Here is a 20,354-nt window from a genome sequence, read left to right as displayed (position 1 = left end):
TCATGCAGGGGTCGCCTGGGGTCAGCAACCTTTTCTGTCAAAAGAGTCCTTTTAGGCCAAATAAATAACCCCAAATTTGTCTGAGGCCGCAAAACATTTGAAGATTGTGATGAAGGAAACAGTGTGGTAGTGTTATAATACTTTGACTTTCATTTTCTACCTTTTGTCTTCCGTTTTTAGATTATTTATTTTTCTTTGGGGGGGATTCTGTATTTTTTTTTTCATATTAAATTTTTCATACATTTTTAGACATTTCTGTTAAATTTTTTGACATTTTCGGCAATTTTGTGGACATTTTATGGTAATTTTAGGGATTTCTTCTGTTGTTTTTCAACGTTTTATAGTTACTTTTTAGATAATTTTTTTCTGCTGGGCAAAAAAAATTTTACTTTATTTTTTGTGCTGATTTTGACTCTTTTAACACATAAGAAAAACATGGAGTGATAATATTGCTGTAGCGTGTTGTAAACTTACCGTTTTTTCTCTTCCTTTTTTTGATATTTTATGGTCACTTTTTTAAAAGATTTTTAGGAAACTTAGAACTTTTTCATCTACCTTAAATCTTTTTTTTAAATTTAAATTTAAAAAAAACTTTAAAAAAATGGATTCTGACAATTTTTTAATTTTCAATAATTATTTTTTTATTTAAATCATTAATTAATTTAAAGAATATATGATCTAAAACATGAAAATAAATACATAAAAAATATATAATTTTCAAAAATTTTTTTGATCCACAGGGAGCCACAGGAGAGGGACTAAAGTTCCACATGTGGCACCAGAGCCGCAGGTTGCAGAGCCCTGGTGCCCCAATACATCATCTACCGCCAAACCCCCTTTGGTGATTAGTTTCCGATCTGGAATATGCATCAGAAAAAACATAAGGGAACATGCTAAACCACAGACAGGAAGAGACTTGAACCCAACTGTGAGGCAGACGTGCTATCCATGATGGCAACAATTCAGTTTTATCTTTTAGATAAGCAAAACGCAACTAGCTGGCGATGAAATCAAAGATAATAAAAAACATGGACTGATGTTTTTGTATTCACTAGTTAGAACAACACCAAAAGAGCGTGTGCGAAGTTTAAAGTGCGAAGCAGGAAGCCGGAATAATCTTTCGGATCATGTATTTTTCCAAAAGCACAAATATGTAATCTTTTTTTTTTGTTTTTTTGACTTGCTGCATGACATCAAACACATCCAAGTTGAGAGGATTTGCACAGGAAACAAGTGTTGAATCCTTCCTCATCCTCCGACACTTTGAAAATGTTACCATTGTGTTGGCATTCAAAGCAGATCGGCCACTGACCACCTCTGAGGATTCTGCACTGACCGCACTCTCAGTGTTTCTGCGATGTGCAAATAAACACAGAGGATTGAAATTCTACCGGAGTCTTTTAAAATTCGTTCTATCATCAAACAGGGGAAGGTGGACGCGAGCCCTGACGAAGGCAGAACTGCTTAGTAAGGAGAAAAGGGTGAAGAGATGCAGGCAACGAGCCCACGAGGGGAACGGAGAAATGGGTTTTCCTTCAGGTCCACAATCACATACAGGGGCCCCGACTCATTTCTATGGTAACCTGGAGGCCATTATCATACTTTACCTTTATTAAGAAAGGACTTAGTTTGACGGGGGGTGCGAAAGGGGGCGGGGGGTCATTGTGGTGGATTTTCTCTCTTTACAGCAGGAATGCGGAATGAGACAGCATGAATGAGTATGAAAGGGACTTTGCAATGGTGAAAGACGCTTACTGTATTAGAGCTTAGAAATGTGTTTCCTTTTTTAATACTGTATTATACAAAATCAACCTTGGATCACATCAAATTGAGTTTGAGCTCCAGGTTATAGGTCACAATAATGGTGGAAAAAGTTATGAATTATCTTTGTCCCATTTTTTACATCATAAAACGCTGACATTTGAATAGGGGTGTGTAGACTTTTTATACCCGCTGTATATACATGTCAAGACGGTCAAGCCAAGCAGGTTAAACACACAGTCAAGCATTACTATAAAAAAACAACTCATAAACAGAAAATGCTCTTGTCCAACTGTTACAATTAACTAATTCGCTCCCAAAAACGTATAAATATGTTCTATTTTAAATATTACCATGCTCCTTAAGACGTATTTATGCTTTTTTTTTTTTTTAAATGCTAGAGCATACAGAGGGCTTTGATGCAGCCTCTGAACTGAAGAAAATGCAATGGACATTATTACAAAAATGTCCAGGAGGTGGCAGCTGAGTATATGAGATCAACCAGGGCCGTGTTGCAAAAAAAGCTCTTTAACCCACTGTTTTAAACAGATTTACTTAGCTATATTCTAATGCTAACTGCTGCAAAATGTAAATAGAAATATACTTTTATTTCCTGATAAAAGAAGAGAATAATGTTTTATAGCAACAGAAGACAATATTCTGTGGGCCTTGCAAAATCAGTAAAAATCTAGTGAAACACCCAGGAGCGAAGGGGGTTGCTTCAGTGAAAATGGCTGGGAGTGAATGAGTAAAATGATTTTTGGCACTCACTTTATGATATATGTGGTCTGTCTCTATGATTCCATAACACTCATCCCATTACAGTATCACACCCTCAATTCGGCGATTGCTGACAAAAGCAGACTGCTTGGTTGTATAAACGTGTGGCTATTGGACAGACTGACACTTAAATTTCATGATTAAGAGGCCTGGCACAATACATTTGTCCGTATAGTATAAAAGAAGAGGTTGAATACCAGCGAAGATTGTCGGAACACATTTGTCATGGTTAGGCTTCAGTGGAAAGAGCTTGCGACTTTGCTCGGCAGCTTTTAGTCAATAAAAAGGGATTCGTACAGTTTGATTCAGATGTACTTGGACATATATTTTTATTAGTTTTATTTTCCACTTTTATGTTACCAAGAGTATGAAAACTTAGAATAAAATATTTTATTGTACATTTAGGACATATATAAAATTTGCTATTAATCGTGAGTTAGCTATTGAAAGTCACGCGATTGATTACAATGAAAATTTTTAAATCACCTGACACCCCTAATTTTATTACAACCTACTGCTAAATTGTGTGTACGTGTGTGCGTGAGCACACGCTGGGTTAGTGTGACAGTGCATTAGCAGCCAGAGTCCATTCGCTCCGTCCCCCAGAGAGACCAGCGCGGCCATATTAACATTCTTCTTAGAAAGGCCACAGGATCTCCTCTCAATGCTGTCTGACTCCAAACAAAAGTCGTGTGTGTGTGCGTGCGACACAGAGACAGGCTGGCGGTGTATGTAAGATGAGGAGGAAAAAACTGGGAGAGTGAAATGAGGGAAAGGGGCTACAGTATAGGAGGACCTGAGCTTCATTGTGTACTATAGATTCGTCCATGAGGTTCTATTACCACTATCAAAACAAAATGATGCTCATGCATATTTGTATATGACATATTTTGTATTCAATCTAATACAATTTTCCGCAATTGCTGATAAGGCTTTAAGGTTAAAAAAGTGTTATTAGGAATTCATGTGCAGCTGGCGTACTGTTTTTATTTTTGCTCTGTGCTCTTTCATGAATGTGCTGCGCTGCTTTTAAACAAGCAGTAATATGAGAGAGGGTCTTCGTTAAATTTGATTATACAGTAACCAGCGGTGCTGGTGCAAGCAAGTGTAGACAATTGACTTCCTATGCATAACTGCAACATCTGGTCTTCATTATTGAGAGGCTGAAATCCTTCGAACATTTCATGTGAAAACTGCACCTTGTCATGCAATCCCCCCGTAGAATCTACTCGCTATACTTTTTCACATGCGTGAGTATGACTGCAATAAAGATGATAGGCATTCAAATACAGAGGGAATAATGTATAATAATAATAATAATATCCTTATCATGATTAGCATTTGAATACAACCTAAGAACCATATATCTTTAATGTCCATGTGCTGTCAAAGTGATGTTTGGGTGCACCACATAAAGGTGATTAATTGCTGAATGCAAACTACGCATGTTGATTAAAGCAAAGGCAGCATTTGTCTAAAAAGAAAACTAGCGCGGACAAACGCCTGACGCCAGATTTCGAGGCGAGCGCTAACAAGATGGCGGCGGTCTGCAGCAAAAAAAGACTAGTGAGCTCGGTCCGGCGAGGGCAGACAAAAAAACAACAACAACAAAAAAAAACACTGTGAGCTGCTGATGGCACCCAGATGCCAAGTATCACAGTGATTTGGAGCGTGTCCATTCCACAGGGCGGGGTGGACCCAGTGGCGCCCCCCAGCCCCCTTCAACTAGAACATCCCTTTTCTCCGAACAATAGAATGGCTTGCCTCCCAGACAGAGCTGCAACACTGCAGTGATAAGGGAACAGGAAGGAGGGAAAGCGAGAGGAGGGGGTGCACGTAAGGTAGGAACACCTGCCTCCAGTTTTGCTGCAGCAGCCACAAGCTGGCGACACATGCGGTAGGAAAGGACGGAGCCATCTGAGGGCATCTCAGGACGCTGCCTTAACACGGGAGAGAGAGAGAGAGAGAGGATATAGCTGGAGGGAGGACAGAGCGCTAACACGAGCGCTAACACGAGCGCTAACACGAGCGCACTCGCTTGCATGTTGCACACTCAAATAACACATTTACTAATGTTGTCATGAATATTTACACGTTCCCTCGGCGCGAAATAGTAGTTGGCTTTCCATCCACCCATTGTTATTCGAATTTTCAAGAAATGCGAAAATAAAACCGAACGGAAACGCTAGAAATTGAAAAAAGGGCCCAAAATTCGCAAAAAAAGTTTTGACGCTTAGGGGGTGGATTTTGAAGCGTATCGAAAAAAGGAAAATGCAATGTCGGATGATAAAGTGAGGTATGTTTGTTTATTATTTGTTTCCGTAATTGCAAAGTAAAAATTTTTAGACAAATTCTGTCTTACAAAAAAAAATGGTGTGGCCTAGTGAGTGACGTAAGAAACTCTGATTAAAATAATTTAACAACTTCTAAATATTTTTATCATCCTTATTAGATTTAACCATAGTATAATAACATTATTTCATTTCATAATGCAACATCTATTTTTTTTCTGGTTGTTTGGAAGAAATCACCGCCACCCATAGGAAGGAATGCCACACCCGGTGCAGTTACCAAATATGGTCCCCTCCTCTGTAACCTACTGATTGCTGAGCCATTTGCAGTTGACAACATTATGAGCAAGGGGAGTTTGTTTACTTTTTGTTCCATTCAAGGTGACACTCCTCCGTGTAGAAGCAGGCGAAATATGATCACGCTATTTTTTTGCATGATTCTCATATAATGGAGATTTATACACTTAAAAAAAAAAGAAGAAGAAAGAAAGCAGTTTATATTTCGGTCAAGGTTTGTATATTTTCTGTCTGTGGTAGCACACGGCTATTTATACTGAACAATGACATTGACTTACTGCAGGTAGGAAAACCCAGTAAACATTGATTTAAAGCAGTGGTGTCAAGATCCGGTCCTCGAGGGCCTGAGTCCTGCATGTTTTAGACGTTTCCCATGTTCAACACAGCTGATTCATATTTAAGCTCATCAGCAAGCTCCCTGATAATTATCCTGATCATTGAACCAGGTGTGTTGGAGTAGAGAACCCTCCAAAACATGCAGGACTCAGTTCCTCGAGGACTGGATCTTGACCACGTGTTAATTATTTCTAACATAGGAATCTCAACAGTTGATTGACCCTAAAAAAGTTGGTGTAAGACTTTTTTTTTTTCATGTGTAAAAAAATGTTAATGTCTGAAAACGCTCAAGTGATGGTTGACATAAATGGCCACATAAAATCATTTGATGACCAGAAAACCTAAATAAATCTACTGCCAAATGTTATAGTAATTGCATTTTCACACTATGCTTGTGAACTGTCATTGTGTGATCACTTACCTGCTTGGGGTCAATCAGGATCAATGCTCCTTATGTCCGCATCCTCACAATCAACTGAAAAGAGGCTGTGGAATTAAAAGTCAAATAAGGTAAAGTGGTGTGAGACGGTTTGGCGTTACAGATCCATCAAAGCCATAATTGTGTCAACAAGCGTTCTTCAATGACCACCGTTAAAGAAGTAGAAAAGCTGCCCGAGCTACCTTCACTGCATGGTCATTGTTGCGTCCCGTCAATCCCCGCACCGCTGCTGCAGATCGCTGAAAGATTGCGACTTTACACAAAAGGAAAATACGCCTCCGTGAGAGGTGCTAATAGGGAAGCGGCAAACGAAGATACTGAGATCACAGACCGATTATAGAAACAGACATTTGCTCGCAGACGCATTTCAACACATGACAATAGTTTAAGGAGAACTGAGCACTGAAGGTGCCACGCAGGCTGGCTTGAGCCAAAGAAGTGAAATGTTGAAAATGCTGCTGATGCTCTTGTTACACCCTTTTATCGAAGTCATTTAGCGTCATTCGGTAATACTTGAAAATGTACTCTTCTGCGTATCCTTTTGTACACGCCAGAAGATGAGGACTGTCATGAGGTCAAACACATTTGTACTGAGCTTTAAGTTTCATGCTCTCCAAAGTACTTTGTGCTGCTCTCAAAATTAAGCACGGGGGAGTTATACAGCGTATTAATACATTTTAAAAAAAGTTCCATAATAACAAGTTCCTTTACTGTAAATAGAGTTTTTGCAGGGCCTGTTGTTGCACATTTCAGTATGTACAGTGCAATATTTGTACGTAGCCGCATTTGCCAGACCACCCCACCCTTTGTGGACATCCCTCCATTTTAGTCACGTGTCCTTCATACGACCACATTCCTCCATCCACCCCACACGCTGTGCTTGCCTCAGGGTCCAAACCCCTCCTGAACCCCAACGAAACCCCACTTCTTCCATTTGGCCCCCTTCCCATCTCGCACTGTGCTCAAATTAACATCCCCTGTCATCATCACGCCTCGCTTAATAAACGACGCCGTCCCCTTCTTTGTTGCGCTTTCCGCCATCTTAGTGCATTTATTTCCTTGCGTGTGTTTGACGATGGAGATGTGTGAGTGCCCCTCGCAGCTCCCAAGAACCCAACCCGTGCACATCACAGCAAAACGTCACAAGTTAGGGTCTCAGGGAATGAGAGAGGTACAGATTGCTCATGTCGGGCCCCGGGTTATGCAATTTGGCTGCGCGATCACCTGCGGGTTGACGACGGCGTTGACTGGAGCAGACAATGACATTTTCCTCTCTCTCTGGCTTTGTGCTCTGCTGCGCACCCTTTTGCCACTCGAGCTGAGTAAGTTTGGACCAACATAAGGCACAATACACGCTTTTACAGTACATGACATTTTAATGCGGACGCTACAAACCGAGGCAGGCGGTTTTGAAACTTACAGCAAATGACTGCAGTCGCCGCTGAACGGCCACGCACACCCAGACAGGCGTCGCTTATCACATGACATTCATGAGAACGGATCTGCAAAAGCGAAAGCTCGGCTCGAGTGGAGCGCGGGGAGGTAATTTGTGATAAAAACGTATGACGCCTGCAAGCATGCGAGCTCTCAGGTGACAAGGGCATCAGCAGCACGTTTAAAAATGACCACCAGGGTCTTCATCTTCTAACTGAGGAAGGACAGAACTCAAAGTATCGTCTCACACAGCCTGCACATGTGCCATTATGGAGCTCTCGCTTTCCCAAGACGAAAGCTTATCCATACTGCGTCCGAGGACGGATAACAGACAACTCACCCGGCTGACGGCTGTCTCGATGGCTGCCGCAGTCATCTCTCTGTGTCTCTCCCGTTCGAGCGGAGGAAGGAAGAGGATGTGCCCTGACAAAATGGAACCAAAGGCATCGAGATGAGCAAAGAAGGCGACAGACAGACAGACAGACCGGCAGACAGACAGACACTTTCGGACCGCTCGCCGTGGCTTTTGTTGAAATGGACGAGACTAGCACATGAAGCTGCTAGAGCAGATTGCTGCTGTCTCGCCGTCTGCTGCTCAGACATGCAGGACCGTACCATGTGCAGCCAGCGAGAGAGAGAGAGAGAGAGACAGAGGGAAATACGCAGGAAGGGTTAAATAAGATGAACGTGAAGTCAAGTTCAGGTTTTAAGAAGCTATTTATGTAAATGAACAAACTGTGCAAGCAAGATTACGTAGCAACAAGAACAATGTCAACTACAGGCAACTAAATCTACTTTTAGCATCATTATTAAACTCAAGAATCGCTATGTGATGCTTTGCGGTTGGCAGAGGCAAGCCGAAGGGAACAAAGAGTACATCGGCGAATCCGTGCAGCTATTGCAAATGCATGACAAGTCATGAATAAGAGCGAAGGACAAAATGAGGCGGCAAGGAGTCAAGAAATGCCAGTCTTTTGTATGCGTGCTACTAAGTTGACAGCCGAAGCAAATGCAGCCGGAAAGGCATATCCTCATACAAATAATCCACTAACATGCACGTGGCCACACTTCCTAGTGCCGTGCCTAGCGTTAAAAACAAACTGGATTCCTTGTCATAAAATACACACACACAAAAACAATAATGGAAAAAATGTGTCGAATGCCTGTTGCTATCTGTTGCTCCTCGCCTTTCCTCTACACATGACACCACCGCAGCCTTTCTATCCTTCACACTTTCCGATGTCGCCTAGTGCTTCCGTCTTATCACACCTCTGTAGTTTGTTCCCTTCTCCTACCTTCATAGATTACAAGCTCAGGTCCCCGGGGTTCGAGGAACTAGGGAGCCTCACCGTGCCTGCTACGTGCAGCATCGAAGCAGCCAAAGAAGAGGCAAAGAGAAATGAATAAGCTTTCATTTCCTCACAGCTGAAATCACTCAAGACTCAAAGGGCCTAATATATGCAGCAAAGGAGCGATAAAGAGAGGAAAAAGAGGGAGGGACAAAGAGAACGCGGGAACAAGAGCATGTAGAAATAGGAGACAAAAGAAAAACATGGAAGGATACGTTTGTCTTTCTTTTTTCACTTCAAATATAAAAAAACAAAAACAAAAATCAGAATCCTTCCCCGGTCGGCAAGTCCGGTATTTCTGTTCCTGTCTGTCGCTCCTTCTGTGTGTGTGAGAGTGAGTGCCTATTACAGCATGTGTGGAGAAAAAGGAGGGCGGGAACATGACGGGGAACTAAGGGAACACGACGGAGAGATGAAAGGAGGGAGCAAAGGAGAGAAAACGTGAAAATTCCAAGTGCGGCGGAGGGAATATAAAGCGGGAAGTTGGAGGTGACGGTTTTAAACTGTAGCAGTATTAAGTGCCGTAAATCAACGGCGAGGGCTGATGAGGCAGACGACATGGCAGGGGAGGAAGACTAACGGGGAGAAGAGGGGATCCTGCCGTCAGGGTTTCTCTGACGGACGACATTTACGACTGAGATCAGCGACAGCAGAAATATTACATGTGTGGTCCCACACATGAATAACATTTGTAACTACAAGCTTAAAATGACATCATAAGAGTGTGCATTTACATTAATATACAGTATTTAAAAATAACAGCTCTTTTTTCTTTTTTTTTTTATCTGTGGACATTCTGACACATTTTGACAAGCTATCCTTAGCACAGCTATTTATAGAATTATTAAAAACAGGGATGGGAAAGTACCAATATCAGGCCTTACATCAAGAAATCAGTACTCACGGCATTAGGAATTAAAAACTAGAAAAAAAGAAAAGAAAAAATATTGCATTAATTTCATGCAATTTTAAAATGGCTTTCTTTCAAATGATCTGTGGCTCTTTAGTTATTTTCTTCCCTGCTTCTCAATCACACAAGCGGCATAACGATGTGTAAGAAACTACAGTAGAGTCATGTTGACTGTAAGTGACTGCTCGTTGGCTGCACACTGCAAACAACTGCCCCGTACAGTGGGCCCCTGCTTCTTTCTGGCCCAAAGAACCCGACGACCCCCCACCCCACCCCACTCCTCCATTCATCCCTCCCCACCTTCATCGAACCCGGTGGCCTTGAGACAGAGAGTGAAGAGTTTAAGTGGAAACAGTCTTTCATCATCATAGCACTCCCCGGACTGCACATCTGCACACAGCAGCCCACCACTCTGACCAGTACACAGGGGGACTTGTTTTATTCTTTAGATTTGTTTAGATAAAAAAAAAAAACTTTTATGGGAACATAATATAGAATTTAGCTGAGTTTTGCTTTTTACCATGCCCATGAAAGTGCACCAGGAAGATTCACAGTATGTATTTACAATCCAGAATGTTAAACTGTTGGTTTGCTATAAGGGGGTCAAAATTAGTGTGTTAATTTTGAGTTTATTTAAAGTTCGTTTAATGACGATGATTTTTTATTTTTTTTTTTACGCGCTATTATTTGGAAAGCCTGTACTGGGGGAATTCCAGTCGCAACGCAGCAGCCAGACCATGTCAAAATTTAACAGTAATAAATTTGATAATAATGCATTTATTTGTTGTATTTTACAATTTTAAAAATGTGCAGAATTTCACAAGTCACTTCATGTTAAATATTAGATAGCACTTAATATGAAAAGAAAAAGATGCCCCCAACATCTTACAAGTGCAATTATGCCATCTAGTGGAAGAAAAATGATCTCAATACAAATCAATATCACACTCGTTTTTTTAAGGTACAGTACATCTTTTTAATTTTAGCTCAAACTTATGAATTATTATGAAACTGCTGTAAAAGATGCAGCCATATTTCTATTAATTTAACATTTCCACTTTTATGTTAACAAGAGCATGAAAACCTAGAAAAATATATTTTATTGCACATTTTATTGTACATTTAGAACAGAGTATAACATTTGTGATTAATCGTGAGTTAACTATTGAAGTCATGCAATTAATTACGTTTAAAAAAAAAAAATGAAATCGACTGACACCCCTAGTTTGCAAGACTGATTGTGTAAGGTAACTTAAAAAAGGTATTTAAAAAAATTAAGGTAACGTAACAAAGATAAAAAAAATTTTTTTTTAAATCTGAACGGTTGTAGCAGGAAGCAAGACGAGATTCGGGCTCTGTGGTTTCCTTGTTTTGATTCCGCGAGAAGTTATTACTGGCTCATTGGATCACAGCAGAGGAAATATCTCGTTTTGGTTAAGTGAAACTGACCATTGCATATAATTGGGCGCCAAGACACAGTTCTTCCCCTGCGGCTGTATTGGTGGTTCCCCTCAGTTGCATCTCTTTCATTAAAGCGGCCCACAGAACTTGCTGGCTGCATCATGTTGGTGCTGTGTGCCCAAATGCAACATTTTCTTCCGTGTTTAATTTCCTTAATTTCATTCTAGTCTTTACAATACGCACGCGTTGGGAAATTTTTTTACAGCTAAATACGATAATAAAATGAAATGCCTAATCTAAAAACGGTGATAAGAATCCCTGTGAAGAAAAGGTGGTTCCTCAGGGAAAGCTAGGAGGCTGTACAGTTATCTCCTGTGGTGTCACTCTGAACTATACAACCTACTACCTCACCCTGTGGAACACTCAAGTGAAGAGACGATTTGTTGCTGCTTTATGATCAAATACAAATGTAAACTTTACATCAACTACGAGCACTATTTCGCTACATTGACCTAGTAGCCTAATTTAACGGAATTGCTATGAATTACCGCACAAACTCTGGCAGACAGAGGATATCTGCCTTCCAATGATCCTGCTATCTCAACTTCCAAGGTCATTAAAGGTCGCTGTGGTTTCACCTTGACTTTGAGATTTGTACTGAAAATGAAATTCGCTTTATTTAAAGCGTGACATGATGTGCATTTTTAAAGACATTCGCTGGCCAGGTGTTGCTTCTGCCAAGGAGACACATACCTGTAGATACGAGCTTGTGCAGCCTGTCACCACAAGTTCGGATCTACGGGTTTGTGGCAGCTGGCGTTACCATTTCAGGAGCACATAAAGACACGAAGAACAATTCTTGAATCTGTCGACATTTTTTACAAATATTAGTCAGGTCACTCACTAGAGTCCATTGTAACGTTTCTATTTTTGTTCTCAGGCAGCAACGAAAACAATGCTGAGCTGTTGATATCCAAATGCAGAGAAGCTGATCTATTCATGCAGATGCGAATCAGATGTTGTTATATCAAATCAAGATGCACTAAACAGGCCAGAGCTCATGACTGTGATTCCGATCAAAATCCTGTTTCGACATTTATTATTCTGTACAAATATTGTTTGTAAGAAATGCAAAGCACTAATTATTAATCATGTGAAAATAGGGAATAAAATAAGCACGCCGAGGGCTGTTAAAATGACCTTGAACATTTAAAATGTTTTCAATATTTCATCGATATTACACAAAAAAAGACTGAAAAGTAAAAAATAAAAATAAAATAGCCGTGCAAAAAAAAAAAAAAAAAAGCACACATACTACAGCTAAATAACCCAATGCATATTCCTCATTGTATGTGTACTTGTATTTATATTGCCTTTACTACCTGGTATAAACTGTGAATAGAGCTGACCAAAATATGTGTGGACAGAAAAACACCCTCTGCGGCGCACACCAGACTGAGCCGGACAGACGCAAGTAATTGCAAATGGCCAACATACCAACGGGGCACAGGCTGGACACTGACGCTCAAACATCCTCTGGTGTCAAATGGACTCCGCTTTTGAGATCCAATGCAGGCCAGCGCTTCAGCATAAGTCAACAAGCCTGAGAGCAAACACAGATTGTCACAATTTGACATTAACACTATTAGAGCCGAAAAGTCTAGCATTCACAGAAAGAATACAGCTGCGACTAAAACTTTAGAGGACCTGGAATTCAAACAGTTAGATCACCTCAGGGAAAACTACAAGCATGAAAAACATTTCAGTAACAGCATAAAAATAAACGGCCAAATAACACACAAAAGTAAGAGGGGAACATCCACTCTTATCCTTGTTACGCCCTCCTGAACAGTTCTTCAGTCTCCATTTTCCGGGATACAAAATCCTCAAATTCTTAAAAAAAAAAAAAAAAAAAAAGGGTACGGCAAGAGAGAAATGGCAAAAGGTTGTAAGCAGTAAGATATGAATAAGGAGGAGTCGCAGAGCTGGCCACAGAGAAAGTGGAATTTGTGACTAGGCAAAGGGTGGTGGTTTTTTTTTGTTTGTTTTTTTTGTTTTTTTGGGTGCCTCATTTTGCATGGCTCTTTGGGATCCCAGCAGGATTCTTGGCTGCAGCTCCGTCTCTCCTTAGTGCAGCAAAAATGGGATATAGTCCTTTGTCTTTACGAACGAAAATACTAATAATGCTTAAATTTAAGAGATGGAACAGAAAGGGTGAAAGTACACGGCGTATAAACGCCAACGCAGCAGAAGCAACAAAACAAAATCGCATTCAAAATGAAAGGTGGAAAATGTTTTTTTCTTACTAACATTATCTCCCAAGTGCGAGCTGTAAAATGTGCCTCCTCTATTACTACTAAAGCAGCAAAAGCAGCAGCCAAAGCCTTTCCAAATCTACGCCACGTAGTGAGAAAAGAGAGAAGCAGACACTTTTTTCCTCTCTCCAAAATGGCTGAGGGCCGGGCGAAAAGCAGCTCTGAGCATATGAGAGCAAGAGCGGTGCTCCCCCGTCCCACATCGGGGAGGGCTGGGCAATTCGGCGAGCATCTCTCGCCGGTTTCCCTCGACTCTCTCAAAGTCTTTGTCCCATTCACGCCGGACCGAGGGGTGTACGGCTGGGTCGCCGGGCCATCGCGAATGGTACAATGGTGCTCGAGGAGGATTAATATTTGTCCTTCATAGCAACATCCTGGTACCTGGAGTCTCTTTGAAAGCTTATGTTTTATTGTTAAACGGCTTCTGAATGTCACACAGGAGGTGACTATTTAAGGAATAGTTAGATGAAGATATTAAGCACAACAATGATTGAGTTAGATTTTCTCGGATATTTATTAAAAATAAAAAAAAAAAGAGAAAAAAAAGCATTTGTTAAAATTGATGGTTGACATGAATTGACTCATTTTCAGAATGTCCAGCAGTGGATATGACATCAATACTCACGTCATCATCTCGCCATTAAAAGCACTTTAGTCAGCTGCACACGTACTCGTCTGTATTATCTCTTCGTTCATATTAGAATGCATAACATTTTCTTTGCCTTCTATGGACCACCTGGATTTGTGCATCACTCCAGTGCACATCTATCTGGCCAATCCACCCTCCATAATAAAAGGCTATATCAGGTTTTGAAACGTTAAGAACCGAAGAATTGCACAAGACATTAAGTCTCCCGCATGCTAGTTTAGCCACAGCATGACAATGGGCCGCTGTCTGCTCCGTGGTCACCACTTGAATCTAAATGAACAGATTTGACTTTCAGGATATTGCCAAAAAGTCTGTCACAGTGCCGACGCGGACAAGGGCCTCTCTCCAAAACAGAAGGTTGATGAGAACACAACCATTGACGTAGCCATAACCCCGATTCTTAAAGGCACTCTCAGAGCCTGGGAAAGAGGCGACAAGAATAACGGGTAAACAAAAGACCGCATTCTTTGGGCAATAACATCAGGGGGGGGAACAAAATAGAGTAAATGAAACTGCAGAAAGTTGCATAGTTTATTAATTCACGACTATTTGTACTTTGCCTTCATTGAAGGGTAAGTCAACCCCAATTTTTTTGGGGACAATATGTTCTATGCAGCCCCACTGGTCTAAATATGGTATTCTGGTTTATATTGTGTTTGTGCAATATGAGTTAAGCAGCAAAATCCAGCAGTTTTTATCAATATCATTAGGCGGCCATTTTGCCATTTGCTGTCGCTGTGAAGATCACATCAATGTTTTCTCAGGGCTCAGGCAACGGCCAATCACAGCTCACCTGTTTTCTGAAGCTGAGTCGTGATTGGTTGTTACCTGAGACCTGAGCAACTGTGATGTCATCTTCAGTCGACAGCAAGTGGCAAAATGTCCGCTCCCTCAGATGGATAAAAATGGCTGGATTTTTGCTTCATGACCCTCATTCCACAAATGTAATATTAATCAGAAAGTCATGTTTAGACTAGTGGGGTCACATATAACATATTATTGCCAAGAAAGGTTGAAGGTTGACTTCCCCTTGAACCACTATTGTGCGTAAGGTCTGCTACCACAGAGATTGAAAGTTCACAGTTCAACATCCCATTGGAAATCAATCACCACTTTTTCTCTCTGTGCTAACAACATTTCTGCTTTAATGTACATTGTTCCAAAAATATGCTTTTTCGGCTTTGGCTTGTGAAATTAAGATCAACACAGCAATAACAAACTGGGCAAAGAGTGAAGCTTTCGAAATGATCATGCACTGGGTGACATTAGCACAGAAAGCTTTTTAAAATAAATGCTGAAGCTACAACAATTGTTGCAAAAATTTGCTGAGCCTATTAATGAAGGGTCAGTTAGGGAAATGTAAAATTGTATCTGGATGTGGTAGTACCATAGTAGGCATTCCTACTAAGAGTCTACTGTTCACTGTAAAGCCTATAAACAGAGCAATGATGATTCAACCATGTCTTGTGAGTCACCATTTAATTCTGTGCCATTAAAATCTCAGGGCAAGCATAAATTGGGAATAAGAGTCGAGTCATTACCCTGTGAAGAAATCATAAAGTTTGTCCAAAAATGTGTCCTTGTCCTACATAGTTTTCTCCTAATTGCCTCTGGGATAATAGCATTTATTAAAAAATAAAAATCATAATACTTTTTGGAATACAGTAATTACCAGCAGGATTTAGCATCCCAGGGGGCAGGCGTAGTAGTGGCTGAGTCCAATTATTTGGATATATCAGTTAAAACATGAAATAACCGCCTACGGTCCAGCCTGTCATTGTGTGCTGCTGCCTGCACAATCGAGTGAAACTGGTAAAACCACTGAAACCACATCAAAAGCACTCATGCATTGGAAATTATTAGCTATGGGTAATAGCAATCAAAGATCTCCTGACAATGGGCCAATACTAGAATTGTACTGTACTTAACATATGTATATATTTTTAAATATGTGATGACGTAATGAGAAAACAGCATACATAGTGAAGGCATTTAAAGGGGAAGGTACTAGTTGTGGAAAATGTAAGCCATGTTCAAAGTTTTAGAAAAAGCTGTTTTTAGTTACCCTAAATTGAGTTTAGTATTGGTGAAATGCCAAACTGCATCAGAAAGCCAGAAATGTGTGGTCATAAATGACCACATTTATCCCCATGGGGCAATGCAGGCATCCTGCAATTGTTTATACCCTCATACAGTATGTGCAATAGTTTCCATTGACTACTTTTTTGAGTTTGACCACATATCCGTCGCTGGCCACACTTGGCTTCTAAATAATGTCAATTACTTTTAAAACAAAATTTCCAGCCGATTGATTTCCGATACAGTTATACGTGAACTAATTTGTTCCAGAGTCCAGTATATTAGTATTAACTGTATGTATGATTTAGGTATTTTTTTTAATTGTAGGAAGTTATGCAGTTTAATATGAATCTGTTCAAAATAAAACTCTTTAAATTAACTAACCATCAGAGACTTTTCACCTTCGAAGAGAATCAATTTATACTGGTTGTCATCCCTAATCTTCCATTTGTGTCAGCGGCAGCAAAAGCAAAAGTTGTTTTCTTGACATTGTAGCATTGCAGGTCGTAAAAATAGTTCCGTATGATCACAAATCCTACTAGAGAATCACATAAAAGTAGACTTCTGATTGGTGCAAAATTCTCTAATGATATTTCCTTGTAAATTAATAATAATAATAATAATCGTTCAATCTTGGCATTGAAAACTTACTTTCAGAACAGAGAAAGAGCATCGAATGTTGAGGTCTATCAAAAAGCACCGTTATAAAAACATGTGCATTTGATGATCCTAATAAAAAAAAGAATGGAAAAAAAGATTTCCTCACTCTTCACATGGATATGGAAAAAGTTGACAAATACTGCATTTTGTCTCCTATCGAATTCTCTAGTTTTCATAGTTGAGAAAATGAAGTCATCCATGGAGGAATGCAGTGACGGAACCAGATACCAGACACTGCAAGAAGACTAATTTAATATCTGCTTAACTAGCAAATCAATATCCATGCATTCCATACATGATGAGAGTTCTTGCAAAAACATTCTCACGCGTTGTTCAGTCCCCTTTGTTACATTTCCTACAGAAATACAGTTTTGGGGGTGTTTTCCGTGAACTTGACAGAGGACTCTGTTTGAGCAGTCTATGTGGGAGGCAAGTGGGTAAATTGCATTCTAATATCTAGTGAGGGAATGCATAAAGCCTGCATGGAGCTGGATAAAGTAGCGGTACACTATGAGAGCAGCGTTATTTATTACTGTAAGTTCTGGATCAAATATCTTGACGTGATGTTTCTTTCAACTTGAATATCTTTCCATGCTTTCATCTCGCCCATCTTTTTTTGCAGTTGCTTGTCCCATTCTGTTCCCTCCTCTCCCTTCCCCTCTCAAATATTCTGCTCACGCACAACTGCGGCAGCATTTCTCCAGTCCTCCCATTAATCCACACCACAGACATCTCGGTCCACTGTCTTGTCTCTCCAGGTCGGGGCCATTTCGACGGAGAGTGCTCACTGTTGGCAATACAACGAATAGTTCATATGCTAAGTCCGTCTAGATAATGCAAATTAGAAGATGGGGTTTATAGTCAAAAGTTGATCATTTAAGCAGTATGCAAACACTAACTGAGCTTGCACGGTTCAGTGATGCTCCACAAATTTGTCCTATTAGCTCAGGAAAAGAAAATCCCCCAAAAAAAATCAAGCATTCCTCTAGCTTTTTTCTAATGGGTCTGGTCAGCGTGTATACTGTACGGAATGTGGTCCGGCCGCCTTTGAGGCATTACTGGGCAGTTTTAGATGGAAAAGCTGCTTTTGTTGTCACTTTATGCTTAGCGAACGTGGTTGGTGAGGATTAAATAAAAATCCCTTCTTTCTTTCGTTCTTTGTTTTTATGTGCGAATGGAGACGGCTGTATCAAGGTTGACTTTTTGCTCTCAATGTTTATCAGCAACTAAATTCAATAGAATAAACGGTCAGTTCTTATAGTTCTTTGTTTTGTACATTCTTGCCTCAATACTGTATATTTCTTCTATAAATAATAATGATCACTTAAGGGCAAAGTACCGCAGATGCACTTTGTAATGATTGATTAGCAGTTTTATTCAGTCAAAAACACCAACTCAGAGTACAAGGCACCAAGAAAAACTCACACAATAAACTTGCTCTCAACTCCAAGTGTAGTAGTTCATAGCCCAACATGTGCCGTCACTTTCTCACACTCTATCTTTACCTATTAACACCCAGCAGGATTTCCGCATTAAACGTTCTTGCAGTTAGGTGGACTATAAACTCTCACTGTGAGAGGACCCATCTATAAAATACAAGGCACACAAATTTAGTTTAGACATTTTTACTTGACAATGTCAGTAAATCACAGACAATGTATAATCAGATTTCCAATTCCAATTTCCTATGTGGTGTTTTTAATGTTAGCTCGCTTCACAATATTAAAGTCGGCTGACTTGTACATGCACTTATTCAGCAAATCTTCTTTTTTTTTTTTAAAGGAATATTTTTAGATACAGGAAGTAACCAACTATTAGGCCATGATACTCAGGTAGAAGCCAAACGCGCAGAATTAAAGGTTAATTTACTGTACTTAGAATGGGTGGCACATGGGTGCCTCTTAAAGATGCCTTGAGAGGGGATTGAGAGACAAATAAGCACAATGACCTAGCAAAGGTAAGATGATAGGAAGAAAAGGATCTTTTACTTTACTGGCTTAGATCATTCACTTTAAGAAGGCAGCCAAATGATCAATATTAACGCATCATCAACTGAAGAAGCCCCTTGGGCAGAGGAAGCATGTCAACATAAACACAAAAAGCCATCTTGAAATGTGACTTACTCCAACTTTTGTTAACCAGACTCAGCAAAGTGCAGATAAACCGATTAACCCCAAAAATATTTCTAGGTAGTCAAATTAGATTTTGACTATCATCGATATCTTCATCATTTTTGCAATTTCTCCTCTGACAAAAACAACAGTGCTTAGACATTGCTCACAACGCCTTATCAGCCACCCTCCGCATTTAATATTTCTTTCAGCTTCCACTCCTGCTGCCATTTCAAACTCTTATTTCCCTGCCTTCCCTCCAACCAAAAACACCCCCCCCCACAACCCCCACCCCTCTCATTCATTCACTTAATTTTTAACTCTGCATTGGTAGACAGGCAAAGAGGGTAGCTCCATGGTTACCTGGCACCAGGCCATCTCATTACACTGCCAATTGATTCTGGCCTGCCGCCATGTCCGCTACCCCCCCCCCCCCCCCAACTGCCCCACACCACCCAACATCTCTGCATCCCAGACTGTCTGCAGCACAGGGGATTTCAACACACAGGAAGGGAAGAAGCAAAACCGCTTCACAAACATACAAAAAGCTCAGCTTACACTCATGTATGGCTAAATAGTACAACACCAACTGACAAAGAAAAAGTGTACTGAAAGCTTTGTTTGGAACACAGATAATGTTACAGATTGGATGCCATTCAGTGAAGATTTTAACTGTTCAACTGTTGCTCTAACACCAACGCCAAATCTTATAATGCATGGAAAGGCATAAAAGTATTCAGCAATGCACATTCCAAAGAATAAATCATATTAAGTTCAATAACTAAACTAGATTTGAAAAAAAAATATGGTTAGACTGGGAACAAAAGATCAAAATTGCAACAAGTATTTACAGGTTTTTACATCTGGATCAGATACACGAATTAGAAAGAAAGCACCTTTTGTTTGAATCCACCAATTTTTCATGTAACACTTTTCGAACATGTGATGCAATCCAAACCTATTACGTGAATTAATCAATAACATTCCATACCAGATTTTTTGTCAATTTGTTTAGGAAGACTTTATTTATACTTGCTAGAGGTGTAACCGCCATTAAAACCAAAACGCTGCCTATGATTGAAAAGCAATCAATCATGAAGCGAAGAGTCGATGGAAAACCAAATCAGAGCCATTGCGCAAACTTTACCGACAAAACCATTTGGGAATGTCCTGAAAATGAAAGAAACGACTGTTGTACTAAGTGACGGACGTGAAACGGGCCAACCGAGGAAAACAACAGCACTTGATGACAGAAACATTGTGAGAGTTGTAAAGAAGTGTGTACCTTCAAATAACCTTTAGTGACATTAGCAACAGAATCCGTGTGCAGGAGTGAGGGCTGTTCACAGAAGAAGAAAAAATACGGGGGGGCTACACCAGAAGATGCAAATCTATTTATAAATATTTCTGTCTTCTATGTTGTGTTTTCTTTGTTTTCATCTTTTGACGTCAAAGCAAAAAGTTCTTCGGTGAGTTTGGTCTTAAGCAAAACTAAACGAGGTAAGTCTGAAAAATGATGCGAGGTGTATTTTAAGAAATGCT

The 20,354-nt window shown here is 40.2% G+C and overlaps 1 protein-coding gene across 3 annotated transcripts in view; it reads right to left on the bottom strand.

Moving 5' to 3' along the window:
- Window positions 1–889: 889 nt before the first annotated feature.
- The window catches only part of LOC144036087 (uncharacterized), a 40,173-nt gene continuing 20,708 nt past the window's right edge, over window positions 890–20,354 (bottom strand). Inside the window, exons 5-9 of one of the 3 annotated variants that reach the window (XM_077546391.1) lie at window positions 12,496–12,601; window positions 7,679–7,761; window positions 6,087–6,157; window positions 5,887–5,951; window positions 890–4,481 (exon numbers count right to left, since the gene is read on the bottom strand). In XM_077546391.1, the coding sequence (XP_077402517.1) occupies window positions 5,937–5,951; window positions 6,087–6,157; window positions 7,679–7,761; window positions 12,496–12,601 (275 nt within the window). In that variant the 3' untranslated portion in view covers window positions 890–4,481; window positions 5,887–5,936. Of the gene's footprint in view, window positions 4,482–5,157; window positions 5,296–5,886; window positions 6,158–7,678; window positions 7,762–12,495; window positions 12,602–20,354 lie in introns of those variants that run through there. The other 2 variants (XM_077546389.1, XM_077546390.1) reach the window with 2 other exon arrangements.

This window comes from Vanacampus margaritifer, chromosome 16, assembly GCF_051991255.1.
Source record: "Vanacampus margaritifer isolate UIUO_Vmar chromosome 16, RoL_Vmar_1.0, whole genome shotgun sequence".
Classification (NCBI taxonomy): Eukaryota; Metazoa; Chordata; class Actinopteri; order Syngnathiformes; family Syngnathidae; genus Vanacampus; species Vanacampus margaritifer.
The sequence above is the reverse complement of the archived record's forward strand: the minus strand, read 5'-3'. Positions and strand labels throughout refer to the sequence as shown.